The sequence below is a fragment of the Prunus dulcis genome, chromosome 6 (assembly GCF_902201215.1).
Source record: "Prunus dulcis chromosome 6, ALMONDv2, whole genome shotgun sequence".
Taxonomy (NCBI): Eukaryota; Viridiplantae; Streptophyta; class Magnoliopsida; order Rosales; family Rosaceae; genus Prunus; species Prunus dulcis.
The window spans coordinates 7,234,045-7,252,139 of NC_047655.1; the positions used below are offsets into that span (position 1 = coordinate 7,234,045).

The 18,095-nt window shown below is 37.0% G+C and overlaps 3 protein-coding genes across 3 annotated transcripts; 2 read left to right on the forward strand and 1 right to left on the reverse strand.

The window, feature by feature from the left end:
• The first annotated feature begins 200 nt into the window (after nt 1-200).
• Nucleotides 201-7,801, forward strand: LOC117630959 (homeobox-leucine zipper protein REVOLUTA). Its single transcript, XM_034363842.1, has 18 exons — nt 201-1,418; nt 1,716-1,875; nt 2,303-2,382; nt 2,487-2,577; nt 2,718-2,813; nt 2,923-3,036; nt 3,132-3,215; nt 3,369-3,524; nt 3,603-3,677; nt 4,179-4,285; nt 4,429-4,612; nt 5,124-5,312; nt 5,481-5,561; nt 5,897-6,031; nt 6,193-6,530; nt 6,818-6,923; nt 7,054-7,203; nt 7,466-7,801. The coding sequence occupies exons 1-18, from the start codon at nt 1,186-1,188 to the stop codon at nt 7,613-7,615; spliced, it is 2,529 nt and encodes an 842-aa protein (XP_034219733.1). The 5' UTR covers nt 201-1,185; the 3' UTR covers nt 7,616-7,801.
• A 1,355-nt stretch (nt 7,802-9,156) lies between these two features.
• LOC117632691 (CASP-like protein 5A2) lies at nt 9,157-11,418 on the reverse strand. Its single transcript, XM_034366240.1, has 3 exons — nt 10,779-11,418; nt 10,499-10,631; nt 9,157-9,692 (listed from the first exon to the last, which is right to left on the reverse strand). The coding sequence occupies exons 1-3, from the start codon at nt 10,991-10,993 to the stop codon at nt 9,501-9,503; spliced, it is 540 nt and encodes a 179-aa protein (XP_034222131.1). The 5' UTR covers nt 10,994-11,418; the 3' UTR covers nt 9,157-9,500.
• Nucleotides 11,419-13,789: 2,371 nt separating this feature from the next.
• LOC117632873 (39S ribosomal protein L41-A, mitochondrial-like) lies at nt 13,790-15,732 on the forward strand. Its single transcript, XM_034366476.1, has 4 exons — nt 13,790-13,841; nt 14,899-15,049; nt 15,156-15,220; nt 15,387-15,732. The coding sequence occupies exons 2-4, from the start codon at nt 14,905-14,907 to the stop codon at nt 15,453-15,455; spliced, it is 279 nt and encodes a 92-aa protein (XP_034222367.1). The 5' UTR covers nt 13,790-13,841; nt 14,899-14,904; the 3' UTR covers nt 15,456-15,732.
• Nucleotides 15,733-18,095: the final 2,363 nt, after the last annotated feature.

The window sequence follows — 18,095 nt, forward strand, 5'->3', positions numbered from 1 at the left end:
TGACCGAGGCAGCAGATGACAGAAGAGCCTCACCCTACAATGACCTCTTTGGTCTAAGACGTCATTTCAAAGATACAGTAGGGACAACGACGTAAATGCGCCGAAATCATTTAAAAATCATCAAATTATAAAATATAAAAAAACCCCACTGCTATATTTGTCGGTATGCGTGCCACATAAACTCTCTCTCTCTCTCTCCCTCGCTCTTTTATTCTCCACTGTTTCTGCTCAGCTCAGATCACTGTCTTTTTGGCTCCCTCTCTTCCTCTGAAAAAATAAACAAACAAACAAATCTCCCCATAAATATTTTTCTCACTGGAAAGTGGCAAAAACAACTTCTTTTTTTCTCTCTCTATGATGATTATGATTAGGGTTTCACTCTCTCTTCTTCTGGATTGTCTCCTCCTACATCAAGCTCTCTGATGCTTTCACCCACTGGCTCTCTTTATCCAGAGAGAGCCCCTACTTCTTGATTACTCTCTGTTCCTTCCCTCTCTATGATTTTGAGCTTTGTATTTCTGTTTAAACCAAAGGTTGCAATGTGTAACAAGCTTTTATTTATTGTATGAAAAAAAAAAACTAGATTTTTAGCTGAAAAAAAAGGACAGAGATTGAGGTGGTGGTTTTGAAAAAAAAAGTGGGTTTTGTGAGTTTGTGTCATTTCTTGGACCTTTTTTTTTTTTTTTTTTTTTCAGAAATAGAAGGAGTGGGTTTCAGTTCAAAACAGCCAGAAATTTGGCTAAGCTTTGGTTTGTAAATTTTGTTTTGTATTCAAAGTTTCAGTTATAGCAACCAATAACAGAGCTTTGAGAAAGAGAATAAAAACAGACTTTAGTTTGTGTCTGTATTGTAGTCAAGACCCCATTTTGGGTCTTCACCAACAAGTAAGCAATTGCTGTTGCTGTTTCCGCAAAAGCCAAGAATCTTCTAGCTCAAAACCAGTCTAGCTCGTCCGTTTACACTTAATCTCTCTCTCTCTCTCTCTCTCTCTCTCTCTCTCTCTCTCTCTCTCTCTCTATCCTAAGCGGACGGACTTTACAAAGGCAGAGAATCTTTAACCTCCTTCTAAAGCCCAAAGAAAACCAAAACCAACCAGCTCTTTAAAGCGCTCTCTCTCTCTCTCTCTCTCATTTTTTGTTGTCTATATTTGGTTTGAGATTTTGTTGATTTTGGGGTTTTGGGAAAATGGCTATGGCTGTGGCTCACCACAGAGAGAGTAGTAGTGGGAGCAGCATAAACAAGCACCTTGATGCCGGTAAATACGTACGTTACACTTCTGAGCAAGTTGAAGCTCTTGAGCGAGTCTATGCTGAGTGTCCCAAGCCAAGCTCTTTGCGCAGGCAACAACTGATCCGAGAGTGCCCCATTTTATCAAACATAGAACCCAGACAGATCAAAGTCTGGTTTCAGAACCGAAGGTATGAACAAGTCGTTTTGGGCAACTGGGTTTGTTTGTTTTTTTTTTCCTCATTCTTTATGCTATTTGGGCACATAAAGTTTCTTTTTTAGGTGATTGAAAAATTGGGTTTGTTCAATTCCCCAGTTTGATTAAGTTCAACATATATATATATATATTTTATCGTTTTAAATTTGGCTTGAGATTATGCATTTTAGGTTAAGCATGGTTTTTTCCCAATTGGGGTTTTAATGGAAAATCTAGGTGGGGAATCTGTGGTTACGGGCTAAAAGAAGGGGCTTTGTTTTTGGGTATGCAGGTGTAGGGAGAAGCAGAGAAAAGAGTCCTCGCGGCTGCAGACTGTGAACAGGAAATTAACAGCAATGAACAAGCTGTTGATGGAGGAAAATGATCGACTGCAGAAACAGGTCTCTCAGCTTGTGTGTGAAAATGGGTTTATGCGTCAACAATTGCATACTGTAAGGATATGTTTGTTTTCTTCTTTTTTTCTGTATTTAGTGCTCTCTCCCCCCACTTCCTTTCTTAGTCATGGATTTTCCTGTGTATGATTATCAAAGAATTTAAGGAAAGAATTCACCTTCTCAGACCAAAAAGTTCAAAGAATTTTTTTGTTATTATTTTTTAAAGCCATTATGTGGTTGGAATTCTATTTTGTCCTTTTGCAGTCTTTCTTATTGAAAAAAAAAAAAAAAATACTTGCCTCAAGTTTCATGTCTTTGTTTAGTTCTTTTTGACACTGGTACATTTCAGTCACATTAATTGCATCTGCAAGTTGTGCATTTATTCAAATTAATGGACGTAGTATAGCCAACCGAATTACACTTAGTACTTGCTAGAACTTTGCCATATTGGACCGTTTGTAACCTCTAAGTGATTTTCTCGTAGGCACCAACTACTGATGCAAGCTGCGACTCTGTGGTTACAACTCCTCAGCATTCTCTCAGAGATGCTAATAACCCTGCTGGGTAATTCCCACAACTAGTGGAGTTCAGCTTTCCCTTTGTAAATATTTACTGCCATGATGATTTTTTTGTTGTGCATGATCTAATCTTTACTATGTTTTTGGCAGACTTCTCTCCATAGCGGAGGAGACCTTGGCAGAGTTCCTCTCTAAGGCTACAGGAACTGCTGTCGATTGGGTCCAGATGCCTGGGATGAAGGTTGCTTCTTCTTTTTGATATTTGGAAAATACTAGTTTGTGTTTTTTTTCTCTACCTTATTAAGTTTGGACAAGCCGGAATTGTATACATTGTCGTTCATCTTATGGGTGCTGAATAATCTTGTTTAAATGTTATTGCAGCCTGGTCCGGATTCGGTTGGGATCTTTGCCATTTCACAAAGTTGCAGTGGAGTGGCAGCTAGAGCCTGCGGTCTTGTAAGTTTAGAGCCAACGAAGGTAAGAGTGCACATCATTATTTTTGCTACATCTTTGTAGGCAGTTTATTTTCCATGTGATAAGGTTTACAAGCGATTGGGATTTGAAATTAACTATTCATATACAACAGATTGCAGAGATCCTTAAAGATCGTCCATCTTGGTTCCGGGACTGTCGGAGCCTTGAAGTTTTTACCATGTTTCCTGCTGGAAATGGTGGAACTATAGAACTTATTTATACACAGGTGAATAAAAACTGTTCGAAATTCAGAAAATTAAACCTCCTGATGTTTGTTTATACATTTTGTTTTGAGTAATAACTAACATTTAACTGCTCCAGACATATGCTCCATCTACATTGGCTCCTGCAAGGGATTTCTGGACTCTAAGATACACTACAAGTTTAGATAATGGCAGTTTTGTGGTAAGCATGTCTGTTGTACATTGTGTTGCCATAGTTTGTGGATATCTGGCTATTGAATAGTCTAATTGGTAATCTTTCTTTTTTGTTTTTTTTCCTATTCCTGTAAGTGGAGATCTAATGTGCTCTCTACATGTTTCATTGTCTTTTTGTAAGGTATGTGAGAGATCTCTGTCTGGTTCTGGCGCTGGCCCAAATGCAGCTTCCGCTGCACAGTTTGTTAGAGCTGAAATGCTTCCAAGTGGTTATCTGATTCGACCATGTGAAGGTGGAGGATCAATCATTCATATTGTTGACCACCTGAATCTTGAGGTCTGAATTTTGGAAATTTTCCTTTCTTATGTCTCTTTGTTGCATAAGAAAACTCAATTGTTTTTCATCTTATTCCAGGCATGGAGTGTGCCAGAGGTTCTGCGACCGCTTTATGAATCATCCAAAGTGGTAGCACAAAGAATGACTATTGCGGTGAGTAGAATATAATTTATTCAAGATTCAATATATTCTTCTCTGCAATTTTGATTGACATGCATATCAGCATCTTGAAAATGAATTATGAGTTTTTAATTTAGCATATAGTGTATGTTTCCCGAAGCATAACATAATATTGCCCCTAATCAATGTAAACAATGTGCTTGATATTTGTGAGATCGTTGTCAACTCTCATGATGTATGCCTTTATATACAAATCAAACACACCCTGGAAAATAGAAGTTCTCACCAATAAATCCATTTATCTCAACAATGCTGCTGTGATCCTATGTTAATAGTACTTATGGCAGTAGAATCTTCCATGTCAAACTTTTTGTTGTTTGTCTTGGACTAGTACATGTCGTATACAAAAACATAGTACATATCTTATCAAGTCGAATTCTTTTGGGGTAAAATATAAACCCCTCCTTCCCAACCGACAAGATGAGTAGCTATGTCAAGAATAGAAAAAGTACTGACTAAACTTTTTTTATGAAGGCATTGCGCTATATCAGGCAAATAGCTCAGGAAACAAGCGGTGAAGTGGTATACAGTTTGGGCAGGCAGCCAGCTGTTCTGCGAACTTTTAGCCAAAGATTGATCAGGTGGGGTATTGTTTTATCTACTCATTTTATTTAACTGTTATAGTTCAGTCACCTCTTTGAGTGTAAATGAGTGTTGTAACCACTCATTGGCTTTCTCCATAGAATTTTTTCTTCTTTTGAATTACCTGCATGTCTTCTTGTAGAGGGTTCAATGATGCTGTCAATGGGTTCAATGACGATGGCTGGTCATTGATCAACTGTGATGGTGCTGAAGATGTTATAATTGCAGTTAATTCAACCAAGAATTTAACTACTTCGAATCCTGCTAATTCCCTTGCATTACTTGGAGGAGGTGTTCTCTGTGCAAAGGCTTCCATGTTACTCCAAGTAAGTCTGGAATTTGACCGTCATCAAATTTAAAAATGATAGTTTGTGTGTTGTGATCTAGGATGCATTAAATTTCTATTCTTCACACATTTTGAATGAGGATATATCTCTGCCTTTTGAACTCAATTATGTTGCTTGAATCCTGGCCTGTGTATATTTTCCTGAAGAGCCTGACCTATGATTGTAGAATTTGAGTTGACTATTCTGTGTTGGGAAATGTCCATGATTCTTCTTGCATCACCTGTGGTTTTTTGTTTTGAGATTAGGCATTGAACTCTTCTAGGTAGGACCTGGGTTTCAACTTTGCTGTCACCTCCACATCTATTAATGTCTGTGATGCCTCGTTTTTTCTGTTTAAGTCGAAGTGCACGTTTTTCTTGAACTTAATTGGATTTTTTGGTTTGATCATCATCACGAATCTGGAAAGTGGTGGTCTTTGAATGTTTGAGAGGTTATATATTTTGTTTTTAATCTAATGAGATCTTGTCATGTGTTTCTTTTTTCACGCCAGAATGTGCCCCCTGCTGTGCTGGTTCGCTTCTTGAGGGAGCACCGTTCAGAGTGGGCTGATTTCAATGTTGATGCCTACTCTGCTGCATCTTTGAAAGCTGGTTCCTATGCTTATCCAGGGATGAGGCCAACAAGGTTTACTGGCGGCCAAATTATCATGCCACTTGGCCACACAATTGAACACGAAGAGGTAGGTTCTCTCAATGATAATTATTATTGTTTTTTATTTTGCTATGAAATAGTACATCTAACAGGGTAATAGTTGCAGCAATGTTTTTGTTGCATTGAATTGAAAATATGTTCTACAAGAGTAGTACCCTCCTCTCCCCCTTGTTCTAACTTCTAGTTTTCATTCCAGTTGCTTGAAGTCGTTCGACTTGAAGGCCATTCTCTCACTCAAGAAGATGCCTTTGCATCAAGAGACATTCATCTCTTGCAGGTGCTTGTTGTTCAGTTATTTATATTGGTTGTTCTTTCAATATCTTGGTTTGTTTTTGTTGGACAATATCTCAGGATTGTCTTGATATTTATGTGAGGAATTTTACCATAATTATGTTCCAGTGTCATGTGCATACCTGGGCGGTCTCACTATAGTTTGGAATGGTATGGGAATGGGCTAATTGTCAAACCACCTAGTTTAATTTGGTTCTCAGGTTGGGATTGGGAATTTGGGCAGATTGGTTGGTCTAGGGTCATAAGTTTGGGTAAATCAGTTAGGGGTTCTTATCTGCTCGTGTATTGATCAATGGAACATGTCTTATTTCCTATTGACAGATATGTAGTGGAGTGGATGAGAATGCTGTTGGAGCCTGTTCTGAACTTGTTTTTGCTCCAATTGATGAGATGTTCCCGGATGATGCTCCATTGGTTCCCTCGGGTTTCCGCATTATCCCGTTGGATTCAAAAACAGTTGAGTTTTATCGTGCTTCACCTGAGTTTTACCTGTTTGATTTGAACCAACTAAACTGATTCATCTATTTTTGGATTCAGTCTTTGGGCCTTACTAGCATTCGTCTTAATGTGTTATTCCCCCCTTCCCCAACGCACTAATGTCTTGCTTATGAATACAGAGTGATTCAAAGGATACATTGGCTACACATCGAACATTAGATCTGACATCCAGTCTTGAAGTGGGATCAACAACAAACAATGCAGCTGGAGAGTTGTCTTCGTTTCATAATACTCGATCTGTGTTGACGATTGCCTTCCAGTTTCCTTTTGAGAATAGTCTACAGGAGAATGTGGCAACCATGGCACGCCAGTATGTTCGAAGCGTCATTTCATCTGTACAGAGAGTTGCGATGGCTATATCTCCATCTGGACTGAGTCCGTCTGTGGGGGGACCAAAACTATCTCCTGGCTCTCCAGAAGCTCTGACACTGGCCCACTGGATCTGCCAGAGCTATAGGCAAGTTCTTTTTTGAATCCTTAAGACTGCATGTTCAATCTGTTAGGAGACATGCCCGACCAATTTACCAATTTGGCTTGGCAGTGATATACAAACACATTAAAGTGAATTGAGGAGAATCATGCTTGAGATGCTCGCCCTGCATGCAGAGAGGGCTTCAAGAGCCTCTCTTCTGACAGGCTTCTTTGATACGCCATCTAATATTTTTTTAGTGTTAGCTATACATGTTTCTTTAAATTGTATATGCAAATAATTTATGTCTCAATTCTTTTCTTTTACCCTTTCAGTTTTCATGTTGGGGCAGAACTGCTGAGACCTGATTCCTTGGGCGGCGACTCAATGCTGAAACATTTATGGCATCACCAAGATGCCATTTTGTGTTGTTCATTGAAGGTACAAGTGCAAAGCCGCTGACAAAGATGTTAAATATTTTATATCAACTCCCATTAGCATACGATTTCAGCGTGTCATCAGGTTCAATAATTTCTGGAGATCATAATCTGTGGAATTGTTGGTTTTGCAGTCACTCCCGGTTTTCATCTTTGCAAACCAGGCAGGGCTTGACATGCTCGAGACAACATTAGTTGCCCTTCAGGACATCTCGTTGGATAAGATTTTTGATGAGTGTGGACGCAAGACGTTGTGTGCTGACTTTGCTAAACTTATGAATCAGGTGAGTTTTACATCAGAATTATCCGTATATTATTTCCTTCATCAAAATGTCTGGCTTTCTGTTTGTTGGTTATGGATGCTTGGAAATACTTTGTTTAAATGTTTGAGCTTTGAGTTTCTTGTAAGCCATCATATGCCATCTCCCATCGTACCTTCATTTTTTATTGTCATAAATCAGCAAAGAAATGTACACCTATGAAAAGCATGTGAACTTATTTGTCCAGAGAAATTTCTCTTTTAACCTTTTTATTTTCCTTTATTAGGGATTTGCTCACTTGCCAGCTGGCATTTGCATGTCCACAATGGGGCGCCACGTGTCATATGAACAAGCCGTTGCATGGAAAGTACTTGCTGCAGAAGAGAACTCTGTTCACTGCCTTGCCTTCTCCTTCATGAACTGGTCTTTTGTGTGAACATTTTAATTTATTCATCCATCACCACCTTTCTTCCAATTGATTATGGAAAAGAAGTTTGAGAAAAAGAAAAGGAGAAATGTGGAAATGGTAAAGAAAACCAAAAGTTTTGTAATATCTTTCTGTACCCCTGCCCCAGGTTTGCATCATATTAATTTAATTTAATTTTTATTTCAAGCAACCAAAGTTTCCAAATGTTCTGCATTTCTGTCCACCAAGCAAGAAACTATGTGGTTGTTGACGTGCATTTAAGTGGCGAAGGTACAAAAGACCCACCGTTTTGTATTTAATTTCTTTCCCATGAACAGGTCTTGTAGTTCTAGTGGTGAAGAGCGTTTACCTTTCCACTCAAGGTCCGAAGGTTCTAGATTTAATTCTCCCTTCTCCATTATCGCTTGTATAAAATAAGAAAAAAAGGTTGAGTTCCAAAATAACCCAAGAAGATGTAGGTAGGGAGGGGACGTGAGTGGTTAACTTTAGTTTTGAAAGGAGACTTTTGCTTCTTGTGGTTCAATGCGCTTGAGCTCGCTTATTACCTATTTCATATGTTTCTTGTAGTGCAAGGATTTGTGTGTCCTCCAAATGATATGGCCACAGGCGCGCAATGTAGGTGTTGTGAGATTTTGTTTGTGTACTTTAGAGAGACAAATGAATAATATTATTCATTTATTTCATGTACCTATTACCTATTTAATGAGACAAAAAAAAATGTATTTCATGTGTTTCTTTACAAGGGTACCAAACAATCTTTTTCATAAGAGAGAACTCATTGTGTGCGTTGAAAACTTGAAATAAGCATTCAACAAATTAAATCATGCACAAATGCTAGTCTTTCACGGGATCTTTCGGGGTTCCCTAGCTATAGGTTCACTTAGAGCATTCACAACAGATTTCCTAAACCACCTCCTTAGATAAAATTTAGGGAGTGAGAAAATCCACCTCTAACCATGCTCCCTATCCAATTCCTAAAATAGGGAGACCTCTAGCAGCTCTTAAAGCTGTGGCGAGAGAAAGGGCTCCTAGTGGCTCCCTATAATTTAATGCTGCTTTATTTTATGAGTATTTTAAACTTTTAATTAATGCTAACTATTTTTAATATTTTTATTTTATGAGTATTTTAAACTTTTAATTAATGCTAACTATTTTTAATATTTTGTTTTTATATAGATGGACCAATTAAAAAAGAGTAATAGCATTTATGAATCCCTAAACTAGAGAGTATGATTAGACTTAATATTTCATGGAAAGCTCCTAAAAGAGTTTTTGTATGTTTTTAGCTAAATTCTGACTCAAAAATAGAGAGCATGATTGTAACTTTTTTAAATACCAATTTTGATCACATTTTGTCACCAAATGCTATGTCAAATCTCACCAATTCAAGACAAAATGACTCTTTTGGCTAGGAAGGCTATCATGAAACAGGGGTTATTAGTTAAGAAGTTATTCTGATCTAATAAGGATGTTCAAATAAGAATCTGTTGTTTAACAATTAGATTAGTCGTGAACAACTGATATCAGAATTCTACTCAAATCACTTGAAATTGCCAAAAATAGAATGGAAAGACAGTAAAAGTATGCATGAGAAGTTAATGGCAAGACAATACAGATCTCTTCAAATTTCATGTAAATGTTTACCACAAACAGAATGGATTATCCAAACAACTCAATCTCCTAGTTGACCACATAACTAACCAACCCACCTTCACAACCACAAATGTTGATGTTACAGCAACTATACACACAAAAATACAAGTTTCAAATTAAGCACATTGCAATACATGACAGGCAAGAAAAATCATGCAACACACAATTAGCTCAAGCAGTGTTTCATCACGGCCCATGTCTTCATTCTCTTCTCGAGAAATTTTCATTAATATACATGCATTCATCGGGATGCCAGTGACCAGAAATTCAAGAGAAAAGATGGTAATGCGGTGAACCAGGATATGAAGGCCATGGCTGTAGCTGTTTCAAACTGTGCACAATGGTTGTGGGCACAGCTATCAAGATCATTGTCTATAAGAACTGTGATTCCTGCGGAAGCACAAGCTGCAGCAAACGTAAGAGTGGATGTCATCTGCAGCAGAAAATGGTAGATTGTTTCAGCCACAGCTCACAACTACATGCTCAAATATAAACTGTGCAGAATGCAAGCAAAAGGGAGGGAAAATGTTGAAAACAACACCAATAACTGGAAGATCTAGAGCAAGTTAGGGGATTGCATTAAATATATTTCAGCATTTATTATGCATGGTATCACTACAGGAATGAACTTGATAAAGAGGATTTTCCTTAGATGGGAAAGCTTTCCCTACCAAGTATGTTGGGGCTTCTAACTTTGGTTACAATGCTTCCATAATTAATATATAAGGATTATTTTCCTTAGTTTGCAATAAAAACATCCTATAGTGACCTAGGAATAGGAAGTTAATGTCCACAAATCAAAGCAGGACCATGCTAATTAGGCAAAGCACTTCCTACCACCCAGGTTACCATAAACACGCGGCTCGAACTAAGGATAGAGTGAAACCAGTTTTGTTCCCAAAACAAATGCAAAGTTGTCAGCCACTCCAGTTAGACTCAGAATCAGATCCATTATGCTTTTGCATTATCAGTGGTCAGCAATGAATTGGACAGCATCAATTAGATTCAATATTACTGATTATAAAAAAAGGCTATACATCTTGTAAATAAGGCTATAACTTTTTGGCCATTTATAAGTAAATTTGACAATGAGATCTTGATGAACACTAGAAAATGCTTCATTCTGAATGTAGACAGTAGAAACCAAACAAAAAAAAGCAAGACCCAAATTCCCAAATGGTTGAAAACAATGAAATCTGCTAAAAATCATATCGAATTACACCTAATCTTGATTATTACCCCATCACCAAGGGTGAAAAAGCACACAACTCGATGGTTCTGCAAAGTCCGCCTAACTAGAAGGGCATAAACGTCAACAATGGCCAACGAGCAGCTCCACAAACACTGCAATCCAGCAGCTGCAACAAGGTAGCTGAAATGCACACATAACAGAAGAAGAAAACCAAAAGAAGAAAAACCCAACTGTTACCAACCATATTGAAATCAAAAAAATTAAACCATCAAAAAGACAACAAATCTGAAAATAGCATATGGGTTGGTTGAATGTGGCGCGACCCACCAAAAGGCTGTGACTGAGGGGAAATCAGAGGTGGTGGCCATGACTACAAGAGCGGCGGCGGAGAAGAAGAGCTGGGAGAGGCGCAAGGCAAGACCGCCGTGGGTGCCGGGCATGCCCGGAAGGTCCTTCATTCGGACCCGGAGCGGGTGGGGAACGGCGCCGTCTGTGGTGGGTACATCTTCAACTGGGTGAACCGATCCATGGCTCACGTTCATTTCCTCCTGGGTCGGTCTTCAATTGTTCAGAACCATGAAACAGTCATTGATTAGTCAACGATCGTCTTCTGGGATCTGGTGGGATGAGAGTAGAAACTTGTGGGTAAAGCAGCGCGAAAGGAAGATGGAGAAACTGGAGAGAGGAGATCAAATGGGTTTATTCATCTCAGGAGTTTTTTAGTTTGTGAGTGGTTTTGGGTTATGACATGACTGGTGGATCCATCCAATGAGATTTGGACATTTTCGCTGTTTTCCTTTTTGTAGTTGTTGTAGTTGTTGCTTCTTGTTATTGTTTACTTCCTTCCTCTTTGGAATTGGTTCATCGGCCTAGGGTAGTCAAATAAGATTTTGACAGTTTCATCACGATTCACTAGTCTAGATATGGGAAATACTTCCCGTCTTACCCTGTGTGCTGGAATACTTTCCAAGTTCGAATTTCCATTCCTATGTCACACAAACAAAAAAACAAAAAATGAATTTACCATACTCTACCTAGGTAGGCGATTCTACTTTGGACAAACTACATAAAAATCCCCAAATTATAAGTTCATTTTCAAGTTCATACTCAATTTTAGAGACATTAACGAGTACATACTCAAATTCCTGGAAACCCTACAAATTGCCCCCTTCATTACTTAAACCGTTAGTGAATCCATTAAATGTTGATGTGGTAAATGTGGGACTCTTTTTTGATGACGTGGATTTCCAAGTGGACAAAAAATTAATTTATTGTTTAAATTAATTCAAAATTTATAAAGCAAAAATAAATAATAATCATATTAATAATTTGGAAAAACCCAGCAGCCCCCACCCCCAAACCGAGCATCCCCCCACAGCTCCAACGAGTGACACCTAAGCTCAGCCAAGCTTCAGTAATTCTTAGACAATGGTATGAAACCCATATTCTCCATATTCGAACCCTGAGTTTGGAGAAATTTTAGACACCCAAGCTCAAAAACATTAACAATCAAATCAGACTGCAAGTGAAAGATGAACTTTTCGATTTCAATTTCCATTTTGAATTTCGACATTTTTTGTTTTCCCAACAAACCAGAACAACAAACGCTATGGGCAATCCAAATCCATGGATCCAAATAGAGTGGAAGCTGAGCGCTTGCTCGGAATCGCTGAGAAGCTTATACACAACCAAGATCTGAGCAGCTGCCGTGACTTTGCAATTTTGGCTTAGGAGATCGAGTAGCTATTGGACGGTTCAGATCATATCTTGGCCGTCGCTGACGTGCTCTTGGCCGCCAACAAGTGCGTAAACAACCACCTCTACTGGTACACAGTTCTCCAGGTCGAAACTCATGGAGACTAGAGATGGTTATGGGTATGGAGGAGAAATGACGCAATCGCCAAACTTCATCTTCATCGCCAAATTGCCACAATCTTTATCGTCGAAGCCCATCTTCATCGCCAAACCTAAAACTAGTTACTTGTTATTTTCTAATTGATTCTTAGTGTGTTAAAGTTTTCTAAGAATCAATTAGAAAATGACATGTGCCTAGTTTTGGATTTTTCTCTCCAAATAGACTCTATATGAGTTTTTGTATAATATATCATGCTAAAATGAGCTTATTTATAAAACCTATTTTTCTTATAGTAGTCAATACATTTTTTCTCAAAATAATTATATATTTTTAATATAATATTTATGTGTTTAATTTCTTTTTATTGTAAAATTTTAATCATTTTATGCATTAGCATTTTAAAGGACTTTTCACAAATAGGTTCATTCTAAGAGCATCCATAGTGAGGGGGTGTATTTTCGGGGGTGTAAAGCCACTTTTACGTCCCCTTTACACCTCTGGGGGGGATAAATATGTTTTTTGCTCCAATGAGAAACGATGTAAATCTAAGATGTATAATTCTTCATCTCTTTTCTTGGGTGGGTCCCACCTATAAAAGATGTAAAAATAGATGCAAATGTGCTTTATTTTACATCTCCATGGTGGTGATGTATGTTTACAACCCTTTATATCTCCCCATTGGAGATGATTCCGGTGACAAGGGGTGTATATTTAACATACACCCCCTTATACACCCTCCCATTGTGGATGCTATAACATGCTCATAACCATTTGAAGCTTACGTCTTTAGTGGGGGTTACTATAAGAGCATCACCAATGGGAGGGTGTAAATTCGGGGGTGTAAAGCCACTTTTACATCCCCTTTACACATCTGGGGGGTTTAAATACGTTTTTTGTTCCAATGGGAAAAGATGTAAATCTAAGATGTATAATTGTTTTGTTTGTCTTAATTCATTTTTGTGTTAAATTTGTATTTTGTGTTTACTTTATAATTTTTTTTTTTTTGTATTAGGTTAATTTTAATTTTCCAAACAAATAGACCTAAAAATATTTAAATTTGGAGAAGATATGATTTCATCCAAAAACATTGGGGAGCATGAAAACCACAAATGAGCAAACAACATGTGATTTTTTTTTTTCCAGAAATTACTGTAGCCATGGGTCCCACTTTTTATGCTGACTGTTCTCCATTTTTTCTCTTATTTTCCTAACTGGGTCTAACTTGCAAGAAATGTAAAAATAGATGTGCAATTGCATCTATATTTACATCTCATGGTGGTGATGTAATTATACATCCATTTACAACCCCCATTGCGGGTGATTCCGATCACAACGGATGTATATTTAACATACATCCCCTTATACACCCCCCAATTGGTAATGCTCTAACCTACCGTGCAACCCACCGCATGTAACCATACATACCCAGTCGATGTAATTTGTAATAACCCTTTGTCGCGCCGCCTCACTCTTTCAATTCTTAGTCGAAGCCCACCTTCCGGTGATTCTTCGCGCCCCGCTGTCGCCGTTCTCAGGTAAACTCATCGACCCTTTTTCAGTTTAGTATTATTTTTTTGGGTGGCGGAGCGCACAAACAAGCTGCCATGAAATTTATTGAATACTATTTTTTACTCTGTGAATCTTTGAGGAAAAATGAGAAGGCTTTCATTAGCCTTAGCCAAAATCATGAACTAGGTCTAGCCCATAGGAAATAAAATGCTTGCAATTTCATAGCTTTCTGCAAATTTCCCGGGGAAACCAGAGTTTTCTGAATTGGCTCCAGGCCTGGTTAGAACTTTGAAAGTTAGCAGTAATTCAATGGGCCTTGTTTACTTGCTTGTGGGAATGATGTAAATGTGTTTGTGTATTTTCCTGTTTGAGTGATACAAGTCATGGCAGGTCAGAGGGTTACATTAACTGTTACTGTAATTCTTCCAGCTAAAGTGAAATGTTTTCTATGCCCGGAAAAGAAAATTGTTGTGAAAGATGATAGTTTGTTATGTCATAGAAAAGCTATGTTACTAATATGCTCTTGTCGTAGGTTTCATATCCTACTTGGGAATTCGGAATGAAAGGGTATGCTTTGACTGTTAAGAGTAGGTAACTTGTTCCATGTGTCTTTGTTTCGATTGCATTCTAGCTCATCATATCACATTCTGTTCTGCGATATTTGAGTGTCACTGTCAGTGCCTTGGCTTAGGTCCGGGATAATCCTTTGTTCCACAGTCTGGGGCCAATTACAACTTTCCAATTAAGAATTTTCAGATGTACTAGCAAGTGTTAGATTTTAACGTACATAGATTGTATAGACAATGAGGTATAATGCAACGTTCGAAGTATGAAAACTTGTTAAAGGTCGTTATGACCTCGTAATGTTGTCTTCAACCTTAATGAAAGTACTGTGAATCAATAATAAAACTTTGGCGTTTATTGTCCTGAGATAAATTCTTGGTTTCACCTCTGTTTTCTTGGCCCTTTTTTAACAGGCAATGCTCCTCTCTCTTCAGCTGATTTCTTTGTTAGTTTTAGGGTACGCATTTATGGTTTCAAGCATGTTTGCTGATTAGTTTTAGTTTGATTTATTGTGGAAAGAAGAAAATGGCATTGGGACTAATACTAGGGCTAGGAAGGGCATTTCGTCGAAAGCGCACATCATCGCTTGACATTCTTTCCTCCAAACGTGCCCCTAGGGACTACTACAAGGGGAAGAATTGCAAGCCCATTGGTTTCCACACTAGAAAAGGTTTGCCTCATTTCCCTTTTTGCAAACTTCACAAGGTGCTCGTTCAATTTTTAAGGGTAAGAATTATTACTTGACATGTTATCCAAATTGCCCAAAACTTTTGCAGCTAAGTATGTCGTGCAGCAGGAGACATTACCTAACTATGTAGTCCCCGATTTAACCGACTTCAAGGTGAACATGTTTCTATTTTTTTTTTTTGGTTTTTTTTGTTGTATTTATCATTTATAGTTTTTGTTTGTAAATGAGTGTTTCCAATTGGAAATTCATAGCTGAACTCTGCAGCTCTTACTTCAATACTCATGTAATTCTAAATTGCTTTTCCCCTTCTTGCTTGCAGCTCAAACCATATGTATCTCAGTGCCCAAGAGATGTCAAGACTAGCGAGTCTGCTGGATCAACTAAATAAGCATACTGAGTGACAAGCATTTGATTTGTTTGTTTATTGTTTTAATCGTGAATTAGGTCAATATCTTGTTTGGCAGGTTCATGCCTTGGACTTGTTCAAATAATGAACCTTTCTTCTTGGTTGAAGCATTGCTTTATTTATTTTTCTGGTCAACTGCACCAGATTATTTATACGCAAGAGAAGGCGGCAGAAAATTGCCGTATAATATGTAATTGTAGCAAAAATTATGATTTGGTATTTGCTAAACACAAAAATTAATTAAGGAACTAATGCCAAGGGCAAGCAGGTCTTAGAGCATTTCCAACCGATGTCAAAAGTGCCACATAAACATTTAACGGCTAGAAATAATATCTCACATCAGTCCAACTGAATTGTCAAAGCTGATGTGGAATGAAGGTTAGGTTCAGCCGTTACTTTTGACATCCCAAAAGCAAGATGTCAAATAAATATTTTATTATTTTTTAAAGACAGTTGGCTATTATTTTCATTTTTTATTTTTTTCTTCTTTATCTTAAATGATTTGACTGTTACAATAATTATTTATTGGACAAATCGAGTGGAGTGTAAAACTGTGTAAATGTCAAATTGCCACATCAGTCATCAAATTTAAATTTGATGTTTGGTATTTGACATCTCCCTTGGAGATGCTCTTACGAAATCTTTGGTTGAGTTTTTGGGTTCGACTCCTGGCATCGAAATATTTTTTAAAAAAGTTTGTTTTACTGTTTTATTTATTGAGTTTTTCTATTTAAACTCCACACTTTTCTTTGTTTATTCCAATACTTAAATCATTAAGCTCTTAAGTTTTATTATTGTGTAAAAAGACAAAAAAGGTCATCCAACTTAATACTTAACCCTAGTACATCTATACACACACCCGCACACTCCACCACTCTTCATATTAAATTTTTGAAAAACACAAACTACTCAACACCTTATTGTCAGAGATATGTTTGCGATATGATTGTGACTTTGCCGATATAGAAAATCAAAGTACCACAGTAGGATCACCAATTCGGACACCAAGGAAAATAGCTTTAATTGGTTTCACATTAAGTAAAGCCTCCAAACCAGACTTGAAATCTAAGTGAATGATATCTAGTTGCATACCATAGCTGCTTAAATAAAAATATGTCAATTTAAGGCTACAATCATATCGTAGACATATCTATGGCTAAAATTTCTTTTAATACACTAGTTTATTTGATGATGGTAACTTACATATTAATTTAACTATTAACATTTCTCTATCAAAACCTAACAGTTTATTCTGAAATTTTTAATAATAATAAAAATAAAATAATAGTGCTACACATTTGACAACAGTGTTTTTATCTCTTTAAGTAATATGAGGTTGAAGTGAACTTAGAGTGGTGAGGAGCAATAAAACGGGGTGTAGGATGTGAGGTTGATGAGTTTTTTATTTTATTTTTTCTGTTGGGTGCGTATTTAGAGATAGTTTGGGAAGATAATTAATTTTTTTATTTAGAAATTGTGAAAATTTGAATTAGATGTTGGGGTGAACTTAGAATATAGGATGAACATAGAGAAGTGTAGAGTTTAAATAGAAAAACTCTATTTATTTCTCCATCAGTGTGGAAGAAAAATAAATTTGAAAGACTTCTTGGGAGAGAAACATATGGGAAGCAATAACTTTTAATAAACCAAAGGAGTTAGTGGGTATAACTTTTAGTTGGGTGAACTCTTCCACTTTTATTCATGTGGGCAGAGGTTCGAAACCCCCAAATGCCAAATAAATATTTGTGTAAATTCCCCTCCCCAAATCGCTTGCACTAAAAAAACAAACCAAATGAATTTAAGATTTTAAAATACCAATAGAGATAGCAATTACTAAGAATTTTTTTTTCAATCTTTTAATTTTTAATAGAAAATTTAATCATAAGTACATTTTATATATATTCTCTTGTTAATTTTTGAGAATTCTCCACTTCAACTAAGAGTAAGAAGAACAACATAATATAACAAACATGTTTCACTAGATCTATAGCATAAAATCAATGTATATATTTTACGCATATAAACCCTAAACATCGTTTGAGAGAAAAAAAAAAATCTAGAAAATCTCGTGTGGTTTCACGGAAGTAGCTCAAGAGAAGATATTCTTTGAAACATAAGGCTCGTTTGTGAGTGATTCTAGATAGGTCAAAATCACTCATGGGAAGAAACACCTCACATGTGCTTCTCTATATAATCACTTTAATGGCTCGTTTAGGAGTGATTATGGATAGGCCAAAAAGCACTTCTGTGAAGAATCACTTCTTTATATAATCACTTTAAGTGGTTTTAAGTGATTTTATGGAGAATCACATAGATCCCATAATCACTTATTAAAATCACTTAGGCTCCATTTGGTTCACGGAACAAATTTAAGGACAAATCACTTCCCATGCCATTTCCCAAGGGATGAGAAATGAATATTCCTTTCCCATGTTTGGTAATCATGGGAAAGTAACCAAGAAATACCACTTTATTTCCTTTCACATGTTTGATTTGTGTAGGAATGTAAAACAAAGTTTGTTTAATTTTTCAAATACCCAAATGAAATCAAATAAAAAAAGAATGCATTTAATATTATATTGTAACTCAAAATTGTTAATGGGTACAATATGGTCATGAAAA